The sequence below is a fragment of the Hypanus sabinus genome, chromosome 19, assembly GCF_030144855.1.
Source record: "Hypanus sabinus isolate sHypSab1 chromosome 19, sHypSab1.hap1, whole genome shotgun sequence".
NCBI classification, from domain to species: domain Eukaryota; kingdom Metazoa; phylum Chordata; class Chondrichthyes; order Myliobatiformes; family Dasyatidae; genus Hypanus; species Hypanus sabinus.
This window is the reverse complement of record NC_082724.1, coordinates 71,455,755-71,481,315: the sequence shown is the minus strand read 5'-3', so window position 1 is coordinate 71,481,315 and position 25,561 is coordinate 71,455,755. Positions and strand designations below refer to the sequence as shown.

Genomic DNA, 25,561 nt, shown 5'->3' with positions numbered 1-25,561 from the left:
TGTAATTAGATAGAAAGTGTATGTGATTTTTGTCATAGAAACAGAATTTTTTTTGTGTCATTGACTTGTCCAAACTAACAGGAGTAACTAAATTTATCAATTAATTATACTAACATTTTTGTTCTATGTTTTCATAGTATTGAACTTATTAATGCAATTGCAGCATGTGTGGGGATAAGAATGTACCTCCCATTTTTGGAGGCGGGGTTGGTTTCCCATCATCTTATCGAGCCAGTAGGTTTGGGAAGAGCCTCCCTGAGCCTCTGTCAATACCATATTGAAATTTGCTGCTATCTTTAACATGTCTTAAGATATCATTAAAATATCTTTTAAGCTCCTGTAAAATGTCTTTACAGTTCATATCAGGAATATTCGGGCTCTTGTACATATCCCCTATGTCTAAGTTGAGAGTTCACCATGCAGAGGATAGAGAACATGCTCATGTCAGACAAGAGTTCAGGAGGAATCAAAGCTTCAGGTAAAAAGGTTAGAAAGTGGAAAGTGATCTTCAGTACAGAGACATGTAAGTGTACTTAGTCAGTGGTGACAAAATGGGAGCAGTCATTGTTGGAAGAATTTGTTGAAGATATTTTGTCAACAAGACAAACTATTTTTAAGAATTGGGGTATGCACTGTTTTGTAACATTTCATAGTAGTTTTTCTTTTAATGGTTTCATTTTGATATCTGAAATCACATCATGCAATATTGTTACTATCGTTAAAATAAAAGAAATATTATTTGCTGCAATTACTTAAGATTGATTACATTTATGCATTTCATTTTACAGTTGATGGAGATCCCCATTTCATTATTCCTATGCAAAAGCAACATGACGCTGCCTGTTTCAACATTGCTGGAAAGCCAGGTTTAATTATGAACCTAGTTAAGGATCCATTCACAGGTAACAGTGTTCTGAACATTCAAAAGAGTACTGCCCTTAGACAGACCATTAAAACAGAATGAATCATAAGTGGAGATGAGTTTTCACAATCAAGGAAGGGAAACACATAGTTTTTTTTAACTCTCTTTCATGTCCTACAGATTTTCCAATATGCTCTGTTGTCAATTAATAACCTTCAAGACAGATTTGGTGTTATTTTAGATAAGTACATTGACCATTTTGTACTTAGCAAGACCCTAGAAAACAATGAGATAAATGAAATTATTTATGTTGGCCAAGACATCTGGAAAGCCTAAGTTCTTTTCTCTGCAGCATTCCTGTGTGTTTTCTATGGCCTACATCTGTGCACATGTTATCTGACTGAATTTTGGCAGTACTATCAGTTCCAGTAAGACAATATGAATGCTTTTAATTTTCAGTAAAAGGAAAAGAACTTAGTGTCAGAAAGTGAAAACAATGCTATTACTTCTACATTAATACATTTTTTCAATCTTCTGCCACTATTATTGTAACCAAAGTTAGCCCAAAGCTCAGGGCCAATAGTGCTTGGAAGGTCAAGGGTAGAAACAGTTAAAGATGAAATTTTAATTATAGATGGTAAATATAGAACTTTTCCACATGGCACTTAAAATGTATTTAGTTCAGAAGTGACCAGGTATTGCTCCTTGGAAAAATATGGTCTTATTTCTCCGACAACATTCCAAAAGGCGCTTTGCACGGGGACTGCAGTCATGTACTGTACATCCGATATGTCAGACACACAGGCACAATTCTGGCTGAGAAGAGCCCAGGCAAGCTTCCAGAATGACACAAAATGTTTACAAGCCTATTTTCTTCTTTTTTTCCCATGGCTCTCCCTTTCTAATTGGTCTTTCAGCCATCATTTACATTCATATTTTTATGTTTATGTTTTGGCTAGGCATAAGTAAAAATGATTACACATTACACCTGCTGTTACATGTTTTTGTTATGGACATGTGGTTGTCCATATTCCAGATCTTCCCTGCCAATTACCGAACTTACCCCATGTTGTCTCCTTACCTCCTTAAATTTGTCATGTCTTTCAGTTCTTCCTTATTACCTGCACAAATGACCACTCATTATTTCTGTAAAGTGATGGTCATTCATAAATGTTCCATTTCTAATCAGATTATTGCTATTTATTGTTATTTCTTATATGTTTATCGTAAAACAACAGGCTTAAAAATAAATGGAGAATTAATAGGAGATAAGAGACCAGAAAATAGCCAGAAAGTAACTACCTACTTTGGAACATTTGGGCTTGAAAACAGAAAAATCAACTTGAGAATATCAGTAACAACTGAAATAATCACTATATTTTACAAGGAGGACAGGACTATTATTCCCTGGTCAGCAACAGTGACCTTAACATTTGAGAGGTATTTGCTGCACTTTAATAATAGAACCATAACATCTTTTAATATAGTTTTATTTTTACTGGTTATGAAAATCTGGTTGATGTCCCCCAACTAGTCTGGTGGAAATGAGAAGTTTCAAATACTTGGTTTCTCTACTGCATGTTTCTGGTTTGATATGTTTACGGTCAGCTTTTTATTACTTTGTAATTTTATGATGAGCTCTATATTTTTTAAGTTGTCCACCAGGGAAGGAAGTAAATAAGGACAAGAACATTCTCACATAGAGAGGAAGGAATCTCGAGTGGTGACAAAACTCTGGATTTTCTTCAGCAACATACTAAAAGGCAGTCTCAAAATTGCAAAGGATTAAGTAATCTGGGAACAGCTCCAGGAATTGGCAACACTCATGTTCCCATTTATTGTGCAGATAGTTGAATACAAATGTGGGGATGGCACAGTATGCCTCAATTACAGTATATAGGACATAAGGAAGAACAAATATGGAGTATCAGCTATACCTTTTCATGGAGCTTTGTCTGAGTACACTGTTATGATGTTTCTCAAAAACTTGTATGATAAAATTTATGTCATGACAAAAAGTAATTTTGCTGCCTTCCTTAAAATGAAGTATATTGGAACAGGCCAGTGATACAGGTAATGGAGCGGCTTCCTTGTCACTCGAACAGTCTGGTTCAAGCCTGACCTTCGGTGTTCTTTTGGAGTTTGTATGTTCTCTCTGTGACCACATGGGTTTCCCCTTGCTGCTCTGGTTTCTTCACACATTCCAAAGACATTTAGGTTGGCGGGCAAATTAGCTACTGTAAGTTACCTCCAATTGTAGGTGAGTGGTGGAATCTGGCAGTAGTTGATAGGAATGTGTGAAGAATAAGGTAGATTTAGTATAAATGAATTGTTGACATTTAGCACAGACTCAGTGGGCCAAAGGATCTGTTTCCTCACTGTTTGACCGTATGGGCAGTAATTTCAATGAACTTCTTTTCACATATAGTCTCTGATTAAAAGGTGTTTAAAGACCTTCTTTTTATTTTTCATTTATTTTAACCAAAACTGTTATAAAGAGTTGAAACAATTTCAGCTTGATACTAATAAAGCACTTTATCAAATTTTCCCAAGCTTTACAATCTCGATCATGAAAGAAAAGATTCTCACACTAACGATGGGAGATGATGCAACATTTGTTATTGTTCTGCATCGGGTCTGGAAAAAGCATCCCCTACATAGAGACTTCCTGGGATTTTATACGCTTGACAGCCTCAGGCTCTCCAATATGACACATGGATTGCTTGGTATGTGAGATATGGTCAGAACAGTCATTTACATGGTGTCAAAGGTATTCCAAAGCACTGCATTGCCAATGAAAACAACAGTGTTGTAATATTAAAGAATTGATACCCAGCACATACAGTACTGTGCAAAACTCTCAAGTACACATGTATATAGCTAGGATGCCTCAGACATTTGCACAGTACTGTTATTTGTCAACAAGGAGTGGAGAACGAGTTTTTAAATCTGGTGGGAGCAAAGGATGTTGGCAATAACAAGGTTGGAGCATCGTAGGTGGCAGCGAAGGAGTGCCAGGGATGGGGTGTTGGGGCAGATTCAGACACGCTCAGTCCTAAGACATCAGGCAAGATAATTTGATTCTAAACAATTGGTTTATTGATCATTACAGAATGTCCCTTTGGTGCTTCCCACTCCCTCTGCTCACCCTTCCCCTTTTCCCAACCATGATTCCTCTCTCCCTGCCTCCTTCCCACTCTCAGTCCACAATAGAGATCTATATCAGAATCAAGTTTATCACTTACATGCTACAAAATTGCATTTTCTTTTGCAGCAGCAGTACAGTGCAATACTTAAAATTAGTACAGTACTGTGGAAAGGTTTTAGGTTTCCCAAGCTATCTTTATGTGCCTAAGACTTTTGCGCAGTACTGTATATGACAAAATCTCAGAAATAAAACTGATATAAATGACAAGATAATTGGTTTTAATACTGTTGGTTGAAGCTACATGTTAGTCAGGGTATTAGGATAATTCACCCTAATGTAATGCAATCTCAGCACATAATATCTTAGTTCAGCATCTCATGTATCTTTGACAGTGTGACAGTTTTTAGTACGTACTGCACTAAAGGGACGGCCTCAATCAAGTGATTAACTGCCTCGATTCAGCCTTAAGCTTGGATATTTCTGACTTTGACATTGAACAGTACAGCACAGGAACACGCTATTCAACCCACAATCTGGTGCCAAATCAGCTTAAAAGCAAATCAAAAATACCCAAGTAATCCCTCCTACCTACACCATGACCATGTCCCTCCATCTTCCTTACATTCATGTACCTATCCAAACATCTCTTAAAAGCCTCTAATGTATTTGCCACTACAACCATACCAGACAGCACATTCCAGGCATCCACAACTCTCCGTGTAAAAAAAAAACTTTCCTTCACATTCCCCTTGAACCTATCCCTTCTCATCCTCAAAGCAGGCCTCTGGTATGAGACATTTCAACCCTGGGAAACGGATACTCTCTGTCCACTCTATCTATGCCTCTCATAATCTTGTAAACCTCATCAGATCTCACCTCAGCCTCTGGGACTCCAGAGAAAACATCCCAAGTTTATCCAGCCTCTCGTGATAACACATGCCCTCTAAACCAGACAGCATCCTGGTCAACCTCCTCTGCACCCTCTCCAAAGTCTCAACATCTTTCCTGTAGTGAGGCAACCAAAACCATACGTAATACTCCAGATTTCGCTTAACCAGAGCTTTATAAAGTTGCAACAAAACTTCCTGACTTTTGAACCCAATGCCAGGACTATCGAACTGTGTAGCTAATTTCAAGGAGCTATGAACTTGGACCCCAAGATCTCTCTGCTCATCAACACTGTTATGGACCTTGGCCTTAACAGTGTACTGTCTCCTTACTTTTCCCTACCATGGTGCAACACCTCACATTTATCTGGGTTAAATTCCATGTGCTGTATTCTACACTATCCACATTTCAACCAATCCTGGTTTCCTCTACAGATGGACTAACCCACCATATACATTTTCATCCAGGCCATTTATATGCATTACAAACATCAGAGGTCCCAGTACAGATCACTGTGGAACTCCACTAATTAGAGATCTCCAGCTCGAATAAGTCACAACCTGCTGTCTTCTATGTACAAGCCAATTCTTAATCCAAACAGCCAATTCATCACGGATTCCATGCATCTTAATATTCTGGATTAGCCTCCTATGAGGGAAATTTTCAGATGCCAGATCCATGTGAACAACGTCCACTGCCCTACACTCATCAGTCTCTCTTGTCACCTTGTCAAGAACTCAGTCAAGTTGGTAAGGCATGACCTGCCACATACAAAGCCATTCTGGCTCTGCCTAATTAGGCCATGGGTTTCAAATTTCCTCATGTGCTTCGTTTGATCCCAACTTCCAAAGCTTTACATACTTTTCCTTTTTCTCCTTGACTGGATTCATCACCTTTCTGGACATCCAAGTTTTCTTATTTTCCCATGCCTGTCCTTCCTTCTGCTAGGAACATACCTTTCCTGTACTCTGCACTTGATCTCTAAGTACCCTCCATATGTCTGATGTGGACTTGCCAGAGAAAAGATGTTCCCAGCTAAGGCTTCTTAGTTCCTGCCTGATGCCCTTTTAATTTGACCTACTCCAATTTGAAACTCTCCTACAAGGATCATACCTATCCTTATCTATCACTGTCCTGAAAGTGTAGGATCTGTGGCCACTGTTTCCTAACTGTTCATCCACTGAAAGTTCTGTCACTTGGCCAAGATCATTACCCAACACCAGGTCTAAAACAGCCTCTCCTCTCATTGGACCATCCACATATTCTTTTAAGAAATCTTCCTGGATACACTTAACAAATTCAGTCCCATCTAAACCCCTTACACTAAGAAGGTCCCAGTTTATATCAGGGAAGTTGAAACCCTATTATTTTTACACATTTCCTTAATCTGATTACATATCTGTTCCTCAGTGTCCCGGTGGCTATTAGATCTGTACTACAATCTCATCAGTGTGATTATATCCTTTCTATTCCTGAGTTCCAGCCAAATCTAAGGAATGTGTAATGGAGATGTGTAATGAACAGGAATTGATCAGTGATCTTGAAGTAAAGGAACCATTAGGAAGTAGTGATCATAACATGATAAGTTTTTATCTACAATTTGAGAGGGATAAGGATAGATCAGAGGTGTCAGTGTTGCAATTAAATAAAGGAGACTACGGAGCCATGAGGGATGAGCTGGCCAAAGTTAAATGGGCGGATGCCCTGGCAGGAAAGACAGTGGATCAGCAGTGGCAGATATTCTTGGGGATAATACGAAAGATGCAAAAGCAGTTCATTCCAATGAGAAGGAAGGATTCAAAGAGGGGGAGGGGGCCACAGTGGTTGACAAAGGAAGTCAGAGATTGTATAGCATTAAAGAAAAAGAAGTATGACAGGGCTAAGATGAGTGGGAATACAGATGATTGGGAAAGTTTTAAGGAACAGCAGATCTTAACTAAAAAAGCAATACGGAGAGAAAAAAATCAGGTACGAGCTCAGTCTAGCCAGGAATATAAAAGGGGCTTTTTTAGCTATGTGAAGAGAAAGAAGATAGTTAAGAACAATGTTGGCCCCTTGAAGAATGAATTGGGAGAAATTGTTATGGGAAACAGGGAAATGGCAACAGAATTTAATGTGTACTTTAGATCTGTCTTCACCAGGGAGGACACAAGCAATCTCCCAGATGTATGGATGGGCCAGGGTCATAAGATATCAGAGGAATTGAGACAGATTGACATTAGGAAAGAAACTGTGATGAGTAGACTGCTAGGACTGAAGGCTAATAAATCCCCAGGTCCAGATGGTCTGCATCCGAGGGTTCTAAAAGAGGTGGCTCAGGAAATTGCGGATGCATTGGTAATCATTTTCCAATGTTCCTTAGATTCAGGATCAGCTCCTGAAGATTGGAGAGTGGCTAATGTTATCCCACTTTTCAAGAAGGGAGGGAAGGAGAAAACAGAACTATCGCCCTGCTAGCCTAACGTCAGTCGTGGGGAAGATGCTTGAGTCCATTATTAAGGACGAAATAGTGGCATATCTTGATGGCAGTAATAGGATTAGTCCGAGCCAGCATGGATTTACCAAGGGCAAATCATGCTTGACTAATCTGTTGGAGTTTTTTGAGGGTGTAACAGGGATGTTAGACGGGGGTAAGCCAGTGGATGTAGTGTACCTAGATTTTCAGAAGGCATTCGATAAGGTGCCACATAGGAGATTGGTGAGTAAAATCAGAGCTCATGGCATTGGGGGCAGGGTTTCAACATGGATAGAAAACTGGTTGGCAGATAGAAAGCAAAGGGTAGCAGTGAATGGGTGTTTCTCGGACTGGCTGGAGGTGACTAGTGGGGTACCACAGGGCTCTGTATTGGGACCACAGCTCTTTACGATTTATGTCAACGATTTAGATGAGGGCATTGAAAACTATATCAGCAAGTTTGCTGACGATACTAAACTGGGTGGCAGTGTGACATGCGAAGAGGACGTTAGGAGAATACAGGGAGACTTGGATAGGCTGGGTGAGTGGGCAGATACTTGGCAGATGTCATTCAATGTGAATAAATGTGAAGTTATCCACTTTGGAAGCAGGAACAAGAGGGCAGAGTATTGTCTGAACGGTGTAGAGTTAGGTAAGGGAGAAATGCAAAGAGACCTAGGAGTCCTAGTTCATCAGTCAATGAAGGTGAATGAGCAAGTGCAACAGGCAGTGAAGAGGGCAAATGGAATGTTGGCCTTTGTTACAAGGGGAATTGAGTACAAGAGCAAGGATGTCCTTTTGCATTTGTACAGGGCCCTGGTGAGATCACACCTGGAATATTGTGTACAGTTTTGGTCTCCAGGTTTGAGGAAGGACATTCTGGCAATTGAGGAAGTGCAGCATAGATTCACTAGGTTGATTCCTTGGATGGCAGAGCTGTCTTACGCAGAGAGATTAGAGAGATTGGGCTTGTACACACTGGAATTGAGGAGATTGAGAGGGGATCTGATTGAAACGTTTAAGATAATTAAAGGATTTGATAGGATTGAGGCAGGAAATATGTTCCAGATGTTGGGAGAGTCCAGTACCAGAGGGCATGGATTGAGAATAAGAGGTCAGTTATTTAAAACAGAGTTGAGGAAGAACTTCTTCTCCCAGAGAGTTGTGGAGGTGTGGAATGCACTGCCTCGGAAGACGGTGGAGGCCAATTCTCTGGATGCTTTCAAGAAGGAGCTAGATAGATATCTGATGGATAGGGGAATCACGGGATATGGGAACAAGGCAGGGGCTGGGTATTGATAGTGAATGATCAGCCTTGATCTCAGAATGGCGGTGCAGACTTGAGGGGCCGAATGGTCTACTTCTGCACCTATTGTCTATTGTCTAAATCGATTCACCACCATTCAGTCTCCCCTGAGTGCAGCTGTGATATAGAAACATAGACGCTTTCAAGACCTACAGCACAATACAGCCCCTTTAGCCCACAATGCTGTGCTGAACATGTACTTACTTTAGAAATTACCTCTTTTTTTAAGCTCCAGATGATGGAATAAATGGCCTTGCTGCCAATTTTTCAGATGATATGAAGATTGGTGGAAGGGCAAATCGTGTTGAGGAAACAGGTAGGCTGCAGGGCAGATTAGGAGAATGGGCAAGAAAGTAGCAAATGAAATACCATGTTGAAAACACATGGTCATGCACTTTGGTAGTGGAAATAAATGTGCAGGCTATTTTCTAAATGGGGAGAAAATCCAAAAAGCCGAGATGCAAAGACGCTTGGGATTCCTTGTGCAGAACACCCTAAAGGCTAACTTGCAGGTTGAGTCAGTAGTGAGGAAGGCAAATGCAATGTTAGCATTCATTTTAAGATGTCCAGAATACAAGAGCAGGGATGTGATGCTGAGGCTTTACAAGGCCCTGGTGAGGCCTCACCTTGAGTATTGTGAACAGTTTGGGCTCCTCATCTAAGAAAAGATGTGCTGGCATTGGAGCAGATCCGGAGGAGGTTCACAAGGATGATTCTGGGAATGAAAGGGTTATCATATGAGAAGTGTTTGATGACCCTGGGCCTATATTTACTGGAATTTAGAAGGATGAGGGGGAATCTCACTGAAACCTTTCGAATGTTGAAAGGCCTCGACATGGTGGATGTGGAAATGATGTTTCCCATGGTTAGTGAGTCTAGGACGAGAGGGCACAGCCTCAGGATCGTACGATGAACATTTAAAACAGAGATGTGGAGAAATTTCTTTAGCCGGAGGGTGGTGAACTTGTGGAATTTATAACCACAGGCAATTGTGAAGTCCAAGTCTTTGGGTGTATTTAAGGCAGAGCTTCATAGGTTCTTGATTGGACATGGCTCAAAGGTTTTGGGGTGAAGGCTGGGAACTGGGGCTGAAGAAGGGGAGAAAGGATCAGCCATGATTGAATGGCACAGCAGACTTGATGGGCCAAATGGCCTGATACTGCTCCTATGCCCTCTGGTATTATGGTTACGGGGAGAAGGCTGGGGGGGCTGGGGTGGAGCTGAGAAGAGACAAAAAAGAATTCGCCAAGATTAAATGGCAGAACAGACACGATCGGCTAAATGGACTAATTATGCTTCAATGTCTTATATTTGTTGTGGATAGAGCTAAGGAACTGCAAGCGTAAAAAGACCCTGATTGGGAAAAGCAGGTTGGTACAGGATGTCATAAGGATGAATTTCTGGAGTGCCTATGAGATGGCTTTTTAGAGCAGCTCCTGGTTGAGCCCACAGGGGGATCAACTGTTCCAGACTGGGCATTGTGCAATGAGCCAGAATTGATTAGAGAATTTGAGGTAAAGAACTCTCAGGGGAAGCGATCATAATATGACTGAATTCACCCTGAAATTTGAGAAGGAGAAGATAAAGTCAGATACATCAGTATTACAGTGGAACTAAGTGAATTACAGAGAGAGGAGCTAGCAGGAATTTCTGGAAGCAATTCGGAAGGCACAGGATGTATCCCAAAGAGGAAAAAGTATTCTTAAGGAAAGATGACATAATCGTGGCTAACAAGAGAAGTTGAAGCTGACATAAAAGCAAAAGAGAGGACATATAATAGACCAAAAATTAATGGGGTTAGAAGATTAGAAATTTTAAAATACCAACAGAAGGCAACTAAAATATCATTAAGAAGGTAAAGGTAGAATATTAAAGTAAGCTAGCCAGTAATATTAAAGAGGATACCAAAACTTTCTTCAGATACATAAAGTTTATAAGACAAGCAAAAGGGAATATTGGACAGCTGGAAAACGATGCTGGAGAGGTTGTAATGGGGGACAAGGAAATGGTGGATGAACAGAGTAAGTATTTTGCATCAGCCTTCACCTTGGAAGACATGAGCAGTATGGTGGAATTTCCAGGTGTCAGGGGTCCAGAACTGTGTGAAGTTACCATTACTAGGGAGAAAGTTCTTAGGAAACTGAAAGGGCTGAAGGTAGATAAGTCATCTGGACCAGGTGGTGTACACCCCAGGGTTCTGAAAGAGGGGGTTGAAGAGATTGTGGAGGCATTAATAATCGTTCAAAGATCAGTAAATCAGTGGAGTCTGGAATGGTTCCTGAAGACTGGAAAATTGCAAATGTCCCTTCACTCTTCAAGAAGGGAGTGAGGCAGAAGAAAATAAATTATAGGCCAGTTAGTCTGAGCTCACTGGTTGAGAAGAGTCAATTATTAAGGATGTGGTTTCGGGATACTTGGAGGCACGTGGTAAAATAGGCCACAGTCAGCTTAGTTTCCTCAAAGGAAGTTCCACTCCTATGTCTTATGGTCTTATAGTCACACTTCAAACTTTGGTAGGCCTCTGACACCAACACATGCGCAGCCCCAAAAGACTGGCCTTTCCCAAACCTGCTCCGGTTATCCTCTTTCTCTCCCAACCTTGGTAGGGCTTTGACATGGACACTTACATTCTTCGTTCCAGAGCCACCGAGAAAAGTTCTTGGATGTATGTCTGTCACTGCCTGCTTACGGTGAGCCAAAGGAGAACTGAAATTTGACATAACGGTTAGATTCCTACCATTGTGTTGTAGATAGGTGTTGGCTTAGTATTGTCATATGTACCTAAATACATCTTGTATATTGCTTATACAGATCATGAGGTAGAACAAGGGAAAACAATAACAACACAGAACACGTCTAAAAGCTACAAAGAAAGTGCAGTGCTGGTGAACAAAGTGCGAGATCATAATGAGATGGTTTGTGAGGTCAGGATGCTATCTTACCGCACAAGCGGTCTGTTCAAGGATAGAACTTGTCCTTGTGCCTAGTGGTTTGTGCTTTCAGGCATTTGTATCTTCTGTCCAATTGGTGGGGTGTGGGGGTGGGGGGGCGAAGAGAGAATCTCTGGGCTGGATGCAGTCTTTGATTATTTTGTCTGATTTACTGAGGCAGCGAGAAATACAGAGAGAGTCCATCGTAGGGATAAAAACACAAAATGCTGGCAGAACTCAGCAGGCCAGACAGCATCTATGGGAGGAGGTAGTGACGACTTTTCGGGCCAAACAGCCATATTTCTGTAGCTAGTTACACACTGTAATTTCTACCAGCATAACCTTTACTTCTGCATTGATCCAGGTCAATTTTACCATGACATCGAAGCTAAAATATACAACATTCACTTGGGATCAGACCCACAGAAACCAAGTGCAACAATGCTTGTGAAAGGTCAGAAACTCACAGTAACAAGGTAAAACCCTTCATTGTGGTATCAACTTTCTGTGTTTTGGGATGTGTTATTCGAATTTTCTTTGTTTTTCACATCTTCATTGTATTCCTTGCTAGAGGATGGCAGAAGGATTATCGACTGGATTCAAATTGGGGTGCCAATGTCCCTTGCTGGTTTGTGCACAACAATGGCAAAGGATTCATTGATGGAATACACACTGACTACATTGTTTCCTCTTTATTTGATTCAACAACATCATAATGTCTCAAAGTTAAAAGTAAATCCATAATCAGAGTATGTATATGTATATTACCTTAAGATTCACTGTCAACCAGGTATTTACAGGAAAAAGATATATTATAGAACTTAATGAAAGACTATATGTAACAGAAAAAAGACTCACTAACATCAACGTGCAAAAGACAAACTGGAAATAAAAATAATATTGAGAAAATTAGATGTAGAGTCCTTGAAAGTGAGTCAGTAGGTTGTAGAATCAGCTTAGAGTTGTTGTGAATGAAGTTATCCACACCAGTTCAGGAGCCTGGTGGTTGTAAGTTAACAACTGTTCCTGAAGTTTGTATCTAACCAGCTTATCAAATAAAAAATGGTGAAAATATGTAATTACAATTGGTATATTATTAATTCCTTTGCATACAGTTTATGTCAAAAATTGCATTGTACTTCATTCTAAATCTAGCGGTTGTTATGCAGAAATACAGTGACTATAAATAATTCAGTACTTGGTAGCCACATTATTCAATCAAGTTCGTGGCGTGGATGTAATGGCTTCATTTTACAGCAGCCTAACTCTACCTACGTTTGAGACATTCCAGATGAATTAGTTCTTGATTGTACTTTGCAAGTGTAACCCTCTCACTGTAGGCTTGTAATGAGTTAGCCATTACCACAAATACAAGCTAACAGCAACATAACTCCACAATTTTTGAGAATAACAATGAAAAGGCCATTTCCAATAAGTAAACATGTCTAGGGTAAATACAAAACATAAAAGTCTGAATGTTCCTTTAAGGGAACATAAGAATGATACTTGTACGAACACTGACCACCCATCCAAATTCACTGCTCACTAGAAAGCAATAATTTGTTTCATAGTTTGGATCAGCATGTGAGCGAATGGAATGCCCTCAACTTTCCTCCTCTAGAGCAGTGGCTCAACACACAAGGTCTTGATTGGCACTAGGTTGTTCCATGCATATAAATTCAACATAAAACATAGAACAGTACAGTACAGTCCCTTCACCCCACAATGTTGTGCCAAACTTTTAACCTACTCAAAGATCAATCTAACCATTCCCTCTCACGTAGCTCTCCATTTTTCTATCATCAATGTTCCTACCTAAGAGTTTCTTAAGTGTCCATAATATATCTCCCTCTACTACCACCCTGGTAGGGCATTCCATACACCTACCATTCTGTGTAAAAAAAAACTTGCCTCTGACTCCCATCACCCTATGTTTTCCTCAAATCACCATTATATTATGCCCCCTTGTGTTAGCGATTTCCACCCTGGCCCGAGACCCTTCTTCGGGACGGAAAAGGAAGGGGAAAAGCACCGGAATAAAAAGGTGGGGGAGGGGAAGGAAGCTATATAGAAGAAGGTGATAGATGAAGCCAAATGGGTGGGAAGAGTCAACGACTGGTGAAGAAGGAATCTGATAGGCAAGTGGACTATAGGAGAAAGGGAGGAGGAGGGGACCAAGGGGAAAGTGATAGGCAGGTGAGACAAGGTCAAAGGTCAGTGGGGAATAGAAGTAGAAGGATTTTTTTACTGGAAGGAAAAATCAATATTCATGCTATCAGGTTAGAGGCTTATCAGACAGAATATAAGGTATTGCTCCTCCATCCTGAGGGTGGCTTCATCTTGGCACAAGAAGGTCATGGACTGACATGTTGGAACAAGAATGGAAATTTGAATTAAAATGTTTGGCCTCCGGGAAGTTCCACTTGTGGCGAATGAAGAGGAGCTGTACACCTGAACTCCTGTTTCCATTGTTTATGAGGCAAAACCCACAGCATGAAAACATTGAATGCAAACTAAATCAGCCTTGAAGTTGTCTTGTAAAGGTAGTTTTGCAGCCTTCACACACAAAAAACATTTAAACTTTACATTACATGTGGAGCTCAATGATTTTTAGGTGATCATTTAAAACCAACTATGGGATGGAGGAACTATTTACACAAATAAACTACAATGATGGAGAGTAATTGGACAACAAAATGATATAGTGGTAGGAATTTAACTTTTCATTTCCAATGGACTGAATATCCACAGAGAATTAACAATCAAGTTCCAAATGGTAATGCTCAAATAATTGCCAGAATGAAACCCATTCAACTTCCTTCCAAGATGTTGATAAACTGGGACAGGTTGGCTGGTGTTTACAGATTTCTCAGTGAAGGTAGAGCAGCGTATATCGGCCACAGTGGAAACCCTCATCAAGGAGCATAGGAGGTGTATTGGTTTAGGTTACCTGGAGAAATTGGAAGTAGCAGAACATTGTATACACAATGACTACAGGGTTGATGTTACAGCACAAAACTACTCTTCCGTGCCAGTGGTTGTTGGGACTGTCTGGTGAAGGAGACTGTTAAGAATAAGAACCTTAACAAAGACAAAGGTCTCGCTCTAAGTAAGAACAGCTCTTAGAATATGATGTTAACCAAGGTGGGACAACAGAAACCTGACTGTTTGAGAACTAAGCAATCAGGAGGGATAGACAATGGATGTTGAGTATATACATATATGCGTCATATATGCCAGGAAAGACTAGATCCTTTTTCATTGTTGGACACATTTGGAGAAGAGAGTTGAGCCTGTTGAGACAGATAACTTCAATTGGTTACTGTAGTTATGAGTCTTGATTGTGTACCAACAATCATAATCAACAATCAAAAGTTTCCAATGTGCACAAACTAGCAACTGAGGGATGCAAGTTGCAGTTGTAATGAGAGAGTTATGAAAATAATTTGATGGTAACTAGTTGAGGCAGTGAGACTAGTGCAAAGATAATATAGATATTTCTCTCCAGTCTTCCCAAAAGCTTTAAGAAAGTATTATATTGAGTTTCCAGTGATGTCATCGTCGAGAATGGCAGCTTAAGTCACTAGCTCCTCTGGAAAAACGTGTATTAAGCCCCGTTAACCCGTCAAATATAATATTTTTCGAAAAATATTTGAACTGAAAAGAGGGACAAGAATGGGGAAAAAGAATGGAAATAAAAAAGCGACACTGCGGAGCCTGCGGCCGAGAGGAGTGCAGGGAGCGGCTCTCCTCCCCGACCACGTGCTAGCGAGGCAGCCGCTGAGCCTCATTCAGGTGAAGTGGCGAATATCTTCAAAATCCTGATAGAAATAATGGAGGTCCAGAAAGATATAAAGCAGCAGCTCTGTGATATTAAGTCAGAGCTCACCAGCGTCAATCAAAAAATAGCGATGGCAGAGACTCGAATTGAGAATGTAGAAGATCGCGTTCAAAACATGGAACGGATACTGAGTAAGACGATAAAAATATTACATCACCAAGAAGGTAAACTGCTTGACCTGGAGGGAAGATCACGGCGGACAAATATCAGAATCTACAACATTCCGGAAGGAGCAGTGGGCTCGTCTATGACGGAGTTTGTCGGAAAGTTACTGCGGGACACACTGGATCTACCCCTGGCTATGAAGCTGGAAGTTGAAAGTGCCCACCGCGTGTTAGTCCCAAAACCTGCCCAGGATAGAAAGCCACGCTCAATAATAATAAAATTCCTTCGGTACAGCACCAAGGCGGAGATTCTACGAAGGGCCTGGGGTAAGAAGAGAGTGTTTTTAGACAATAAATTAATATATTTCGACCAAGATTACCCCCACGTGGTCCTCCAGAAACAGAAAGAATTCTCCAAAGTAAAGCGAGTACTAAAGCAAAATAAGATTAGATTTCAAACTCCATATCCTGCTAAACCGAGTGTTTTATGACAACGGGACGCAGTTGTACCAGACAGTGGAAGAGGCAACTACAGACATGAAGGCCAGAGGGTTGCCCGTCAGCATGACCAAAACAAGGGAAAGCCTGACTGAGGAATTATCCTGCTCCGCTTGGGAAATAGTGTGAGAATTGAGAAGGCAGGAGACGGGAGGAGGCTGAGAGAAATATATCAGGAGAGACTGGGAGTTTCCCAAAGACAGTCCTCATCCCCTTCAAAAGAGCCATAAGGTTTGGCTAACTTTAAAAATGTTGAGAAGCTAAACGGAAGCAAAAGTACACGGTGATATACCTATCTCGAGAAATACTTATTATAATGTGGATTTTATATTACTTAGTTGTTATTCTTTATTCGCTCACTTACTCCTTTTTCCCCACCAAAATGAGAATATATATATATATATGTGCATATATCTGTATATGCTACTAGAGACCTCAGCCTTGGAATCACACGTTCGTTGCCATTTTTGTTATTATTTGCGTTTCTTGGTTCTTATTTGTTCAGGGAGTAGATCAATTAAGTTTTATTCTCATTTCAATGATACATTGACAGATAAATACTGATGGCTAAGGACAAGGTAAAATTCATTTCTTTTAATGTCAATGGACTATTAAATCCAATCAAACGTAAGAGAATTTTATCCAAAATGAAAAAAGAACAAGCCCATGTAGTATATTTACAGGAAACTCATTTAAGTGAAGATGAGCATAAAAAACTAAAGAGAGTGGGCTTCACTAATCTGTTTTTCTCCTCATATAAATCAGGACATAGGAGAGGAGTTGCTATTCATACCTCAAGTAAGCTAAATTTTGAAAAAAGTATTCGAAATGGGAGATAAAGAGGGCAGATATATTCTGGTAAGTGGGAAATATAGACAGAAATTCTGTTACTCTATTGAATATGTATGCACCCCTGGGAAGTGATATTGGTTTCTTTCAGAAAATTATTGATATTGTGGTAATGGGAACAGAAGGTCTCCTGATATGTGGGGGAGACTTAAATTTACAATTACAACCAAACTTAGACTCCTCCAATAGAAAAACCTATGAAACAAAATCTTTACAAAAGAAAGTTAATACACTTTTTTTTAGGATTTTGGTTTAATTGATGTACGGAGGTACCTTTTCCCTGACAGAAGGAATTATTCTGCTCCCCATTCTGTATATACAAGAATAGACTATTTCATAACATTTGGAAAAGACAAAGACAAAACAAACACCTGTGGAATTGGGACAATAGATGTAAGTGACCATGCACCTATATATTTATCTGTTGATTTTGACCTACAACCAAAGAATACTATTCGGAAACTAAATTCAAGTCTACTCAATGATCTGTACTTTAAGGAACAAATTAAAAAATAAATTGGTCTCTACTTAGAATTTAATGATAATGGAGAGGTTTCCCCTCCCATTTTATGGGATACTCTGAAGGCGGTCTTAAGAGGGAAAATCATAGTGATATCTTCATATAAGAAAAATATAAGGAATAAAACATTAGCGGAATTACAAAATAGGCTGAAGGAACTAGAGAAAAAAACACACAAATTGAATTTGGCACAGGATATATTAGGGGAAATTAAAAGAATTAGGAATTAAATAAATAATTTGACTATGCAAGAAATCAGGAAAAACTTAATGTTTCTGAAACAGAGACAATATGAAAGTGGATCAAAATCTATGAAAATACTGGCATGGAAACTGTGAAAAAAGATAGCAGAAAATACAATTCATAGAATTAGGGACCCAAGAACAATAAATGATAAAAAATAAGCTAAGTGAAATTCAAGAAGCTTTTGAAGTGTTTTACAAAACTCTATATTCCAAAGTTCCAGGGGGAAGCAGAACCCAAACTGACACCTTCTTGAATTCTCTAGAGTTACCCACTTTAAGCAAAGAACAGAACAGAACAATGACTGCTGACATAACTGAAGTTGAATTAAAAGCTGCAATTAGTAGGCTTAAATTAAGCAAGTCACCAGGATCAGATGGGTATACGGCAGAGTGGTACAAAGAATTTAAAAATGAGTTAATTCCTGTTTTACTCCCCACACCGAACTGGGCTCTAAAAAAGGTACAAATGCCACCCATTTGGAAGGAAGTGATAATCTCAGCTATACCGAAAGAAGGCAAGGATAAAATGGAATGCGGGTCATTTAGACCAATATCCATTCTTAATGTAGATTATAGGTTATTTACCTCTATCATGGCCAAACTATTAGAGGAGTTTCTACCCATACTGATATGTAATGATCAGATAGGTTTTATACGACAATGCCAGACACAAGACAATATACGAAGGACACTTCATATTATGGATCATATACAAAAAAGTAAAATCGAAGCAATAGTGATAAGCGTGGACACTGAAAAAGCATTTGATTTGGTTAATTGGAATTTTCTTTACAGAGTTTTACATAGATTTGGTTTCCAAGACACAATTATTAAAACTATACAGACACTATATGACAATCCTACTGCTAGGATTTAAATCAATGGATATTTATCAAATAGTCTTGCCCTAGAAAGGGGCACGAGACAGGGTTGTGCATGGTCACCGCTACTCTTCGTGTTATATCTGGAACCATTAGCTCAATACATCAGACAAAATGAAGATATCAGGGGAATTACTATTAAAGGGACGGAGCATAAATTGGCCTGACATTTTGATCTATCTAGGGCAACCAACACACTCCTTACCTAAACTGATGCAATCCTTTGAACAATATGGTCAATTATCAGGATACAAGATCAACATAGATAAAACCCAATTACTTTCATATTACTATAGCCCACCAAGAGAGATTGAAAGTCGATACCCCTGGGCATGGCACACAGATTCTTTCAAATATTTGGGCATCATTATGCCAAAAGATACGGCAAAATTATCAGAATGTAATTATCAGCCTTTATATAAAAAACTTAAAGAAGATGTGGCAAGATGGAACCTGATTCCTTTTTTCAGTCTCAGTTCAAAGATTGAGTCTATTAAAATGAATATACCGCCCAGACTGTTATATCTCTTTCAGACCCTACCAATAGAGGTTAATCAAAATCAATTCAGCGAATGAAACAAGATCTATCAAGGTATATTTGGCAGGGTAAAAGGCCTAGAGTTCATCTCAAAACTTTGCAATTAGCAAAGGAAAAGGGGGGATGGGGCTTGCCTTCTCTTAGAGATTATTATTTTGCAGCATAGTTGAGAGCTGTGATATGTTGATGCAACCCATCATATGCCGCTCAATGGAAAAACATTGAGGAGCGGGTAATTCCCATCCCCATGAAAGCAATTTTGGCTGCTGATAACCTGCAAAGGTACATAAATACTATTGATAACCCATGGGTGAAATTGACTCTTAAAATATGGAAAACTACTATAAAAGAATATAATCTAGAGGGAGATATTGCAGTTCTTAAATGGTGTGTATATGACTCGGATTTTACACCAAATAAATCGGATGCTTGATTTAAGGACTGGACAGCAAAAGGAATAAAAGATCTTTGCAACATAATGAAAGAAGGAACACTGTTCATTTTTGAAATGCTTAAAGAGAAACACATTAGAAAAACAAGATTTTTATCGGTATTTACAGATGTGACAATGTGTTAATAAGATGCTTAAAATGTAACCAAGGCAAATACATGCTCGATAGAGCTCTTTAGAAAAGCATATAATTCAGATAATGGTAGTAGAATAATTTCAAACATGTATAAGGGGTTGTCAAATCTTAAAACACATTCGACTTCATACATTAAAACAAAATGGGAGAAGGAAGGAGAGATAATTATTTCTGAGGAAGAATGGACAACAATATGGAGATATCAATGGAAATGTACCAGTTCACAGAAATGGAGGGAGTTTGGATGGAAAAACTTGATAAGATATTTTATTACACCCTCTCAGAAATCCCATTATGATAGTAACCTCCCTGTTTGCTGGAGAAATCGCGGAAATCAAAATGCAAATCATTATCATATTTTTTGGGACTGCCCTGTTATCAAAAACTATTGGAGGGGGATACACAATGCCCTACAAGACATTTTTAAATGTGAAATACCCTTGGAGAGTAAGACCATATATTTTGGATATATACCTCAAGAATGGTTGAAAAGAGATAAATTTTTAATGAATATACTGTTGGTGGCTGGTAAAAAGACTCTTACTAGGAAATGGTTATCACAGGAGAGCTCAACTTTAAATACATGGATGGAAATTACAATGGACATTTACAAAATGGAGAAGATAACAGCATCTGTTAATCATAAGCTGGAACAATTTGATTCAAACTGGGAAAAATTGTTTAACTACATAATGCCTCATAGGCCTGTTTTATTCTCACAAATCAATGAATCTGTTGTTTAAAAAAAAATCACTCCCTACTTGTACATAGTTTTTTCCTTTTGCTTGTTTTTTCTTTCCACTCTTTTCTATAAGTATATACCTCAGATAAACACTTTAAGGAGATTTGTGATATATAGGATTATATGATATATATGTACAATGTCTGAAATACATCTTATGGAAATATTTGTTTGATGAACTTAAATAAAAAATAAATTACAAATAAAGTATTGTATTGCAACGTGGCAGAAATTCTAAACCTCTGAAGATCCTATTCAGGATGTCAACAAAAGGTACAAATTTTCAAATATCAGCCCAGTGAACAGAGTGGTGATCAGGATACAAGATAATATTACAATAGAGACTCAAAGATGATGAGCCTTAAGACACAAACAGAGATTGTAATGACTTGGTTTATACAGTTGTAGAATTATACAGCATAGAAACAGGCCTAAGGTCTCAACTCATCTATGACAACTGAGGTATTCCCATTTGCACAGGTCTGATCCGTTTTCCTTGAAACCTCTTGTGTTCATGTACCTGACTTTTAAATTTTAATAGTATCTGCTTCTACCATTTATGCTATGCTTTTTAACTCCACAACATTTAAAAAATGGAAAAAGACAATGGAGCTTGAGAGATGTGCGTAAAATTAATTTTTAGTTTTAAGAAAGATGGGCACTTATGATGTAGTGTCATGATGTTGTATGCCATTCATGTACTCTTACAAATGATCCAAAATGTATTATGTAAACAATAAAGAAACAATATGGTTGCAATATTACTTAAATATTAAATACACAACACATTTTCCTGTTCAGCTATGAATTCCAACTCAGTGTAGAATGCAATTCAACTCAAGTATGTAACACATTGCTCTCTGGTAGTCAATAAAATTTTTTTAGATATAAAATATGTGGTGGTTATCAGCATCCGTCGGTCTCAAAGGAAAATGGGTGGAGATGATCATCATTGCAAGACTGGGCAGAAGGTATGGAGATCCTGAGATTCCCAGTTGTCAAGATCCCTCTCTCGGCCTCACCAGTGTAGTCCAAAGGGAAGCTTAGGAGGCATTACATTTGGAACCAGTTTGGATCCAGGAGCTGCTGGGAGGTTGTTCAATGACATCCAGCCACCTTAGGGGCTCCAATCCGGATTTGCTGTTAGGGTTTACTCCCATAGCTTTCCCAAGACTGCTCACATAGTGGGGATCTGGTTCACAAGATACACAAACATATATATGCACACACACACAGACTGTATATTATACAATACAGCTTCTATATACACATCCATACCATAGTAAATTTTGAAGTGTTTCATTCTGACCTAAAGATTTAAACACTGTGGAGGATTTCTTAGTCTTGTGGGATAATGTCTTTCTTGGCAAGGAGAAAGACTGCTTGGCAGATGAGAGTTGTGGCTGTGAAACAGGGGCCTCCTTTGTGGTGGATGTAGATGTTGACTCTGGCACTGCATGAAGTGGCTCTGACAGCTACGGACACCTTCCTTCTCTAACAATTAACTCTCCTCTTGTCAATTGATTGATGTGTCATCTCCAGATGACATTTGGTGCAATCTCCACCATGTAGGAGAGTGGTCCAGTTCTGTCCTTAATGTTTCCAAGAAACCACTTTGATCACCTCTGTTGTCCCTCGCCATGACAATTCATCCAGGAGTGAAACTCAGTTGTTTGTCCTGCATACTCCTGCTGAGAATGGGTTTGAGAAGACCTAAGTGAGATTGTAATGGACAACCCAGGAACAGCATGTCTGGTGAGTGGTTGGTTGTGGAGTGCGCTGCATTGCAATATGCAAGGAGGAAATTGGCAAGCTTCTGATTCAGTGTTAGTGTTGTGTGTTCTGCTGGTTGGTAATCCTTTCTGCTAAGCCATTTGTAGCTTATTCCAGTGAATGGAATAGTGTCTTATTCCATTCATTGTCCAGAATGACTGCAACAAACTGTGGACCATCGTCACTGACTAAGTATTCTGGAACACCAGTCCTTGAGAAGAGGCCTCTCAACACATTAACCGTGCATGAGACTGTAGTGGAGACTATCGGGTACACTTCTGGCCGCTTAGTAGCATCATACATTCCTACCTACAAATTTGTGCCCATGAATTGTCCAGCAAAATTGAAATGAATCCTCTACCAGGGCAAGGCAGGCCGTTCCCAGGGATAGAGAGGCGCTGCTTATGGCATCTTCTGGACATGTTGGCATCTAAACAGTGCTTGGCAAGCTGCTTAATGTGCTGATCTATCCCAGGCCACCAGACAAAGCTTCAAGCCAACACTTTCATTTCAACCACCCCTAGCTGACCAGCATGTAGCTCCTCCAACTCTTAAGCTCTCAACTTGGATGGTACAACAGCTCTCAATGCTCACATAAGGCAATCAACATCAAGGGTAGATTCATCCTGGTTATGGTAAAAATGGGGAATATGGAATTTCTGCTGCACATTCCAGCCACTTTGGGAGGCCATGTAGACCTGAGACAATGTGGGATCTTTTCTAGTTTCCCTTTGGATCATCTCTGCTGTAATAGGGAGACTTTCGATTTGTATTAGGGAGAATACGTCAAGATGAGTTTCCTCTTCTGTAAATTTTTCAGGTATTTCCTTTTCCAAGGGAAAACAGGAAAATCCATTTCTATCTTCTTGTATTCTTGTACACCAGCTTGTATTTGATCTTGTCATTGTGTCCTCCAAGAATAGAGCCCACCTCTGCATCTGTGCTGCTGCTGTTAGTGAAACATTCTTCTCTGGTTTGAGAAGGGACACTAGTGGGTGATGATCAGGAGTAAGGGTAAACTTTCTCCCATACAAGTGCTGATTGAAATGTTTTACATCCCATACTGGTCAGTCTGTGTGTAATTTTTCTCTGCAGCGGTAAGGGAATGTGATGCAAAGGCTATGGGGCGTTCACTTCAGTCACTCCTAATGTGACTGCATCATACTATAAGGCACACCTCACTAGAAACTGAGGATCATAATATGTGAGTACAATGTCTGACACCAGCACTTCCTGGATCTTTTGGAAAGCCACTTTACACGCTTTAACCATAGCAATCACACCTTTTATTTATTTATTTATTTATTCATTCATTCATTCATTCATTTATCTATCTATTTATTTATTTATTTATTTATTTATTTATTTATTTGTCTATTTATTTATTTATCTATCTATCTATCTATCTATCTATCTATCTATTTATTTATTAAATTTTTAGAAAATTACTAAGAATAAATGTAATGAAAAATTAGTAAGAAAAAGAAAAATAATATTAATCCTCCCCCCTCCCCTTAACCTTCCCCCCCTTAACCCTTATCTAAAGAAAGAAAGAAGAGAAAGATTGCCTGGATATCGGAGGATCCCCACATGCTCCATGGAGTTCAAAATAATTTTAATATTTATTTTTACTTTCCCCAATTACTTTATAATTTTATCTTCAAAGGACCTATGTAGTTAATCCCATCTTTTGTAGGTGTGGGAGCCAAATTTTCAAAAATATATCATATTCATTTCTTAGATTGTATGTAAATTTTTCAAGTGGAATACAACTATATATTTCATTATTCCAACGATCCATAGTTAAATATAAATCAGATTTCCAAGCAACTGCAATAACTTTTTTGGCTACTGCCAATGCAATTTTTATAAATTTTTTCTGATACTTATTCAATTTAAGTTTCGGTATTGTCACTTCAATGTCTCCTAATAAAAATAATATTGGACTATGTGGGAGTTGTACTCCAGTAATTTGTTCCAGTAAAAGTCTTAGTATTTATCCAAAATGGTTGAATTTTAAAACAAGACCAAGTAGAATGTAAATAAGTACCAATTTCTTGATTACTTCGAAAACATTGGTCAGACATATTTGAATTTAATCTATTTATTTGCTGTGGTGTTATATATAATTGATGTAAAAATTATATTGTATTAATCTAAGTTAAACATTTATTGTATTTATCATACTGTCAGAGCATAATCTTGACCAACTTTTCCCATCAATTTTAACATTCAAATCAGTTTCCCATTTTTGTCTTGATTTATGAATTCCAGATTCAATTGTCTGTTTTTGAATCAAATTGTACATACAAGATGTAAATTTTTTAATTTTTCCTTTTTGAATTAATATTTCTATTTCACTAGGTTTTGGCATCAACATTGTTTGACCCAGCTTTTCTCGTAAATAAGCCTTTAATTGAAAATAACAGAAAAGAGTGTTGTTTGATATTTTATATTTATTTTTAATTGATCAAACGACATCAATATACCTCCTTCAAAACAATCACCTATATATTTAATCCCCTTTTGGAACCAATTATGCAAAAGTTTATTATCCATTGTAATTCTGCTAGAAGTGAATGGCAAATTAATTATGATGAAATTGATCTCTAGCTCAGCAGTTTCAATTTCAACTGCTCTTTTGAATATAAGTCGTGTTTCAGTTAGGAAACAGCTTTGAATGTTTTCTTGTAAGATTCCCCAAACTAAATGATCTCTTAGTCCATTATTAAGCCCATCATGGAATTGACAATGCTCAAACAATCTCTACAATCCAGCCATGTACTGTGAAATAGATTCCCCTTCCTTTTGATTACACTTATGAAACCTAAAGTGTTCTCCAATCAACAATCATTTTGGTTCTAAATGTTTCTGCATTACTTTCATTATAACTGCAAAGTGCATTTTGGCTGGTTTGGTTGGAGCAGTTAAACTTCTAAGCAAACTATGCTTTTCCACCTAATGCACCCAGCAAAACTGGCACTCGTTTTTCATCGGCTATTCTATTCTTTGTAAGATACTGATCAATCCATTCAGTATATTTCAATCAGTTATTTTTTTGTGCAATCAAACACATTTGTGTTTCTGATATAGCCAGCCATTTCTGATTTTTTTTTAAATTTATGATTATTATCAAAAGGAACTCATTGTTTATGAACATGTGAATTCATCCATTTTCTGCCTTTTTTTATTCAAACATCTTGCAGCTCTTTTTTTAATTCCAATGCCTTGCTGTGCTTGAACAAGCTGGTAGTCATTTCAAGTTCGTTTGAAAGTTCCTCATCACCAATATTATGTTTTGTAACTCCAAAACATAAAACTAATCGAAGGAAGAACAAGGGACCCAGAGAGACGCATGTAAACTTTGGTTTTACTTTTAAGTGAGACGCACTCT

General features: G+C 38.6%; 1 protein-coding gene across 5 annotated transcripts in view; it reads left to right on the top strand.

The window, feature by feature from the left end:
* LOC132378039 (inter-alpha-trypsin inhibitor heavy chain H3-like) overlaps nucleotides 1–12,631 on the top strand; it is a 73,136-nt gene extending 60,505 nt beyond the window's left edge. Inside the window, exons 18-23 of one of the 5 annotated variants that reach the window (XM_059944671.1) lie at nucleotides 789–902; nucleotides 2,101–2,302; nucleotides 3,416–3,588; nucleotides 8,889–8,975; nucleotides 11,954–12,065; nucleotides 12,161–12,631. In XM_059944671.1, coding sequence (XP_059800654.1) covers nucleotides 789–902; nucleotides 2,101–2,302; nucleotides 3,416–3,588; nucleotides 8,889–8,975; nucleotides 11,954–12,065; nucleotides 12,161–12,305 — 833 coding nt within the window. In that variant the 3' untranslated portion in view covers nucleotides 12,306–12,631. Of the gene's footprint in view, nucleotides 1–356; nucleotides 487–788; nucleotides 903–2,100; nucleotides 2,303–3,415; nucleotides 3,589–8,888; nucleotides 8,976–11,953; nucleotides 12,066–12,160 lie in introns of those variants that run through there. The other 4 variants (XM_059944672.1, XR_009506871.1, XR_009506870.1 and 1 more) reach the window with 4 other exon arrangements.
* Nucleotides 12,632–25,561: the final 12,930 nt, after the last annotated feature.